Here is a 6,333-nt window from a genome sequence, read left to right as displayed (position 1 = left end):
CACAAACAAAAACTCTTTTTGAGTCATTAGAAAGACAGATGAAAAAAGAAATCTAATAAGAACAACCAAAAGTTCCAAAATCAGTCCTTCTCTCTCTCCAGGTGAATTGTTTTAGGTTTATGCTTTTTTTTCTTATAGCCATTCTCTAATTACTTCAGTTGTTGAATTCTAATTATGTTTTTTTCTTCTTATTATAGTTTCTTTGATAATGGTTCTTTTAATTCTCTAATTGCTTCAGCAGTTGAATTCTAAATTTCTAATTAAATGATTTATGCTTTTTTCGATTAAATTATTAATTTTTGTAAAAAAAAGAAAAATGAACTGAAGAGCTAATAAAATCACAACAAGGAGTTCTTGATAAATTTGTTTTTAAAAAGGTAGATACCCAAGATAATGTTGTTCCTAATGATGTGCCAAATTTGGAAAACAAGAACAATGAAAATATATTGTGGGGTGCCAGCATAGTTGGAATATCAATATATCATATTATAGTGACTTGGGGTGCCAGCATAGCTGGGATGTCAACCACTATAACTAATACATGTCTCATTCATCATTTATCAAAAGAATAAAATTTATAACGTAAAGCAAAGGGCCCTTTTTTAGATTATGCCTAAGACCCAAAAAACTCTAGAAACGGCCCTATCTGTGCCTTGTACAAGTATTACAAAAAAAAGTACTTAGTGGATTGAAGGTTGGCATAACATATCTTTTAAATTTTTGATGTAAATCTAAAATAATTTGACATTAATGAGAGATGCTAAGAAATATATCGTTTAAAAAGTGCATAACACATTGTTATTATAGTTTTTTTTTGTGGTGGTCAGGGTTGAACCTTGGACCTTGCATATTATTATGTATTGTCCATACCAACTGAGTTAAGTTCACAAAGACGATATTATAGTATTTTAGCAACATATATCGAGTCTCAAAATAGTCCTGTAAAATAAAAAATACAGATTTAACTCATGTAAATTGAGATTCTTCCAATTCTTATCATCTAGCTGCCTGATATATAGAAAATAAAGTCTAATTTTATCTTTATGTTCGCCCCTAATGTTGGTAAAAAACAAATTTAATGATTTCATCACACACTGCACGTTGCAGATTTTATCTACTTATACCTGTATAAACAAATTTTTATACACTTATATAAAAAAGTTGATATGATAAAATTTTAAAAACTCAAGATCATTTTGAAAATCAAAATTAATGTAGTGTTTCTATTGAATAACTTTTTATTTTATATGCAAAACACTGTTCAATATTTGCACCGCATCCGTTGCAGATTATATGTACTTATAACTGCTTAAACAAATTTTTTATAAACATATATGAGAAAATTCATATGATAAAATTTTGAAAACTCATGATTATTTTTAAAATATCAACATTAATATAGTGTATCTTTTTTTTTTTTTTGACAAGATTAATATAGTGTATCTATTAAATGATTTTTTATTTTATATTTAAAATAGGGTTTAATATTTAAACAGCACTAGTTGATGATTTTATATGCTTATGTATGCATAAGAAAGAAATTATGTACCCATATGTGATAGTTGATATGATAAAATTCTGAAAACTTGTGACTAGTTTCAGAATATCAATATTAATGTAGTGTTTCTATCAATTAAATTTTTATTTTATATGTAAAACACCGTTCAATGTAAGCACCGTTCCTTTTGCAGATTTTAAATGTTTATATCTACAGAAACAAATTTTATATATATATATGAGAAATTTGATATGATTAAATATTGAAAACTCATCATTATTTTCAATATATAAACATCAATGTAGTGTTCTTATTATGTAACTTTTTATTTTATATGCAAAACATCATTCAATGTTTGCTGGATGATTATAAAGTTAAGGAGCTTGTGAGTTTTGATCAGGACGATTATGAAATTTTGTTTTTTTCTTACAGAAAAAATTTGTTATACTTTTGAGAACCATTATCCATAATTAATTTGTTAAATAACAAATAAATTAGTTCCATAGTTACACTTAAAATTGGATTAAAAGGGTAATTTTTTTATATTTTAAATTTGAAGCGAGGAATTACTTACTCCCAAAATCGGATAAAGGGTTTTTTTTTTAAAATAAATGGAAATAATTACACACTAAATTGGATAAGAAGAGTTTGTCTTTTTTTGCTTTTTTTTTGGGGGGGGGACCCAAAATCAGATAAGAATGGTTTTTTTTTTTTTAATTTTAAGTAAGGAATTTTTTTTACCAAAAAAATTAAATAAGGAATTAGTTACATCTATAATCGGATAAGAATGGTTTGTCTTTTTTTCAATTTTAAATTTTAAAAAATGACCATTATGCGCATAGAATTAGAGTGATCATGAGGTTAAAGAAAGAATATTAAGGAAAATTGGTATACTTCAATTTTCTTATGAATTCTTAAGAAAATGAAGAAAAAAAAATGTTAGTAGATACTCTTACATATATAATTGACTAGATGAAATGAATTTTTGATTACTTTATAATTTATGTCAAATTATAAAGTAATCAATTAAAGAGTTTTCAAATTAAACAAATAACTTTTTCCATAATTTATCCATCTCCAAACAAGCCCTTATAATAATATTTTAAAATAATTGTACAGCTTGCATATATTCATTTACGTGTCCAATTTATATATCTTCTATATAAGTGGAATAAATAATTTAACAATTAAAGAGTTTTATATGGAAATTATGTATTCATATCACTTTTTATAAATGTATTCATATCACTTTATTACCTCATAGGAAAATATTGATAACAATCGGATCTCTCGCATTTTAAAGTGTATTTGAAAGTTGTTTTGGTGATGTCATTATACAAGTCATCTAATTATAAGAGCACCTGAATTTAGGCTATATAAATAACTTCATGTTTTGAGGAAGAAAACCCCACACACAAAAAAAAAACATTTTCTAAATTTTTTCTACATTGAAGATGAGAACGAAGGTGAAACTTGCTTTCATGGTCAATGATTCTGCAAGGAAAATAACTTACAACAAAAGAAAAAAGAGTCTGAAAAAGATGGTTGATGAACTCATTACCCTATGTGGGATTGATGTATGCGCTATACTGTATAGCGGATATCATTCAGAGCCTGAGGTCTGGCCTTCCCCGTTGGAGGTTCAAAGGATTATCACAAAGTTCAAAAGTTATTCAGAAGTCGGGCAAGGAAGGAAGAAATTGAACCAAGAGAGCTATTTGATGGAGAGGATTGTGAAGTCAAAAGAGAAATTGGTGAAAGTGGAGAAAACCAATTGGGAGATGGAGAAATCCTTGATCCTGTTTGAATGTCTCCGACAAGAAAATTTTATCAACACTTTGAACACAAACGTTTTGAATGATCTGGCATGTGAAATTAATGAGAAGCTGAAAGAAATTACTTTGAAGATGAATCAGCTTGACACAAATGAAAGCACTTAGAGATATCAATAACCATGAATGTTTTTCTTTTTTGTTTGTTTGTTTGTGTTCTATTTATTTCCATATTGTTATTTTGTGTTCGTTCTCAATCATCAGATGTGGTAATAAATTCTCATGGTTAAATCTGCACTTGTTAAATTTTTTTAGAATATTTTGTTTTCAAAGGTTTTTTTTTTTAACAAATTAGGTGTTAGTTAGTTGAATGTATATGATGAATGCATCATAATATTGCTTCCTAGAATAATACTATAAACTTTAAAAGGTATTCGAATCGCATATCGTCGATCATGATTGAATATGGTGATGTATGCAAAATTTAAAGAAAAAAATACAATATAATAGTTTCGGATTTTACTTATGTTAATAAATGATGAAACATTGAGAAAGCAATTATGATGAGATTCATGAGTTGAAAAGTAGTAGAGATCATTTTGAAGTTAAACTTAAATCATTGGAAAGTAGACAAAATTACATACATAATAGACACTAGAAACGTTGAATTCCATTAAGCAAATTAGGTGTTACCCAGGTTACAAGTTGGTTAAAAGTTTATGTCATGTTTATGTACTTATACTTTTTTGTGTCAATGATGTTTTACTTCCTGTAATATAGGTCATTTTCAGATTTATCTCTTGTAAAGAAAAAATTATTTACCTCCCTGTAAAAGTTTTTTTTTTCAGAATACCCCCTAATATGTTATACAAAAACCAAATTTTTAAAAAAAAAAAATAATAATTCGTTTTTGTATGGCCTATTAGAGGGTATTCTGGAAAGAAAAAAAATTTACAGGGGGTAAATCTAAAAATGACATATATTAGAGGGGGTAAAACATTATTAACCCTACTTTTTTTTAATGGATGTACCAATACATGATCTGAAGAAAAATTGAACCGGTTGGATACTTAAACCTGAAAACAAAAATAATATATGTAATCTAGGTATTCTAATCTTTCTATAGAATATTTTTTTACTTGAATCAAATGTCGTTTGATATTTTATTTAAATAGTTAAAGTTGAGGTCTGATGATTGAAAAACTAAATTTTGGAACTAGTTTGATAGAATTGCATGTAATGATGAATAAGTAATTAAGATAGAGGAAAATTGGATTGATAACATGTTTAGGTAAATGTTATATATAGAATGTGTAAAGTTGGGTTATTTTTCTTGTATAAAGTAAAGATAAAAATCCGATTCAGATGATGTTTTACCTGGTTCTACAGTAACTGTTCTTGATCTGCCACGAGGTTTTACCAATCCCTGATAGAGGTTTGCATGTCTGAAAACACTTATCCCAAAGTTGTGATTTTGAGATTGATACTTCCCGTTATGAAAATCAAACCCGAAATCACGCCTGAAGCGAGCGCTACCATTGCGGTTATGGTCAAGATAATTCAGTTCTCCATAGCTGACATCGTGGTTATGATCAAGAAAATCATGTCTTCCGTCACAATCAGAATAAAAAAGGCGATCAAGATGAAAATCACGCATGCTATTACTTGGCATACTCTCTTCACCATGACCTTCCTGTCCAAAAAACCTTCCACCATGAAACCCCTGATCAGAAAAACCTTCCATGAATGAACCTTCATGCTTATAGGAAACCCTAGATTTGTCTTGTCCTCGATCACCCGATCAGATCACTTTCTGACGTCGTGAGCTAACTGTAGTCCATTTTCCCTTATCCCTATCCCCGTTTAGTGCCATCCTGGCTGGAACCCTATCCCCCATTGGTCCTCACGGGCTAAAAGCAATACCGACGCAGTGGCCTTTAGGTTAACCCTAGGGTTGCTGCCTTTCTCTTTATACTCTCTCATTTTTTCTCTTTAGTTGTCAAAAGATTGTCACAAAGTGGTTGTTCAAATATCATTTCTCTTTCTCTATTGACTAAAATATGCACAAGAACTTAAGCGTCCAACAACAAATCGATTAGTTGCAACTTGCAACAACTATAGCACTTGACACTTTCTAACCATTGGCAAAGAATTAAACATCTATAAGTGGTACATTGGACTATGAAAATAAATAATAAAAACTAGTTGTGGCACTTTCATAATTTGTATTATTTTATTATTTCACAATTAGTACGCAATAAAATGACGTTTTTACATATAATTTCTATTGCTATACAAATCTGTGTTTTTTTATTCAAATATTATATCTAAACAAAATGATAATAATATTTCTCATTGTGATTGTGATTTTTAAAAACATCATAATTTATATGCTGAAAATAAATGTAATAATATTGGAAGTAATGATAATGTAATGATATTGGAAGGAATGATATGTGATTGATGACAGTTTTGACCAAGATAAGAAGATTGAGAATATTTTCTTCCCATTTGTTTCTCAATAATCATTTCAACAAAGGCATCTTACTGTAGTGTGTTGTCTTCATTTCATATGTACGAGTTCATGGAAAAATGTTGTTTTGAAAGGCTTTAAAATAAAGTAAGATAAGTAATTTTCTGTGAGAATTATACTGAGACCTTGGTTTAGACCCTTTTTTATTTTTAATAGATAGAGAATGGATAATAGATGAGCTCTTTTTTTAAAGAACAAAATATCTAACTTCAGTTCACCTTTTTATCAATTTGTTTTTATTCATTGTAAACTATATTTTTTTTGAATGGATAATAAAGTAGTTGTTTTCTTAAAAATAAAAAATTAAAGTAGTTCTTGTGATAATATTTTAAATATTTATACATAGAATTTAAAAAAAAATCGTTTTATTTTATTTTTTAAATTTTTTACTTTTTTTGAAGGAAACAAATCAATTCATTTCAATAGATAAAATTTGTCAAATACATGACGGTACATCATGATAAATACAGGGGATAGACTCGGATGGGGCTGTCTTAACTAATTCATGAGCAACCTCATTTACTTGTCTC

The 6,333-nt window shown here is 28.1% G+C and overlaps 1 protein-coding gene across 1 annotated transcript; it reads left to right on the top strand.

Moving 5' to 3' along the window:
- Positions 1–3,039: 3,039 nt before the first annotated feature.
- Positions 3,040–3,438, top strand: LOC25491064 (agamous-like MADS-box protein AGL80). Its single transcript, XM_013604979.2, has one exon. The coding sequence runs from the start codon at positions 3,040–3,042 to the stop codon at positions 3,436–3,438; it is 399 nt and encodes a 132-aa protein (XP_013460433.2).
- Positions 3,439–6,333: the final 2,895 nt, after the last annotated feature.

This window comes from Medicago truncatula, chromosome 3, assembly GCF_003473485.1.
Source record: "Medicago truncatula cultivar Jemalong A17 chromosome 3, MtrunA17r5.0-ANR, whole genome shotgun sequence".
Classification (NCBI taxonomy): Eukaryota; Viridiplantae; Streptophyta; class Magnoliopsida; order Fabales; family Fabaceae; genus Medicago; species Medicago truncatula.
The sequence above is the reverse complement of the archived record's forward strand: the minus strand, read 5'-3'. Positions and strand labels throughout refer to the sequence as shown.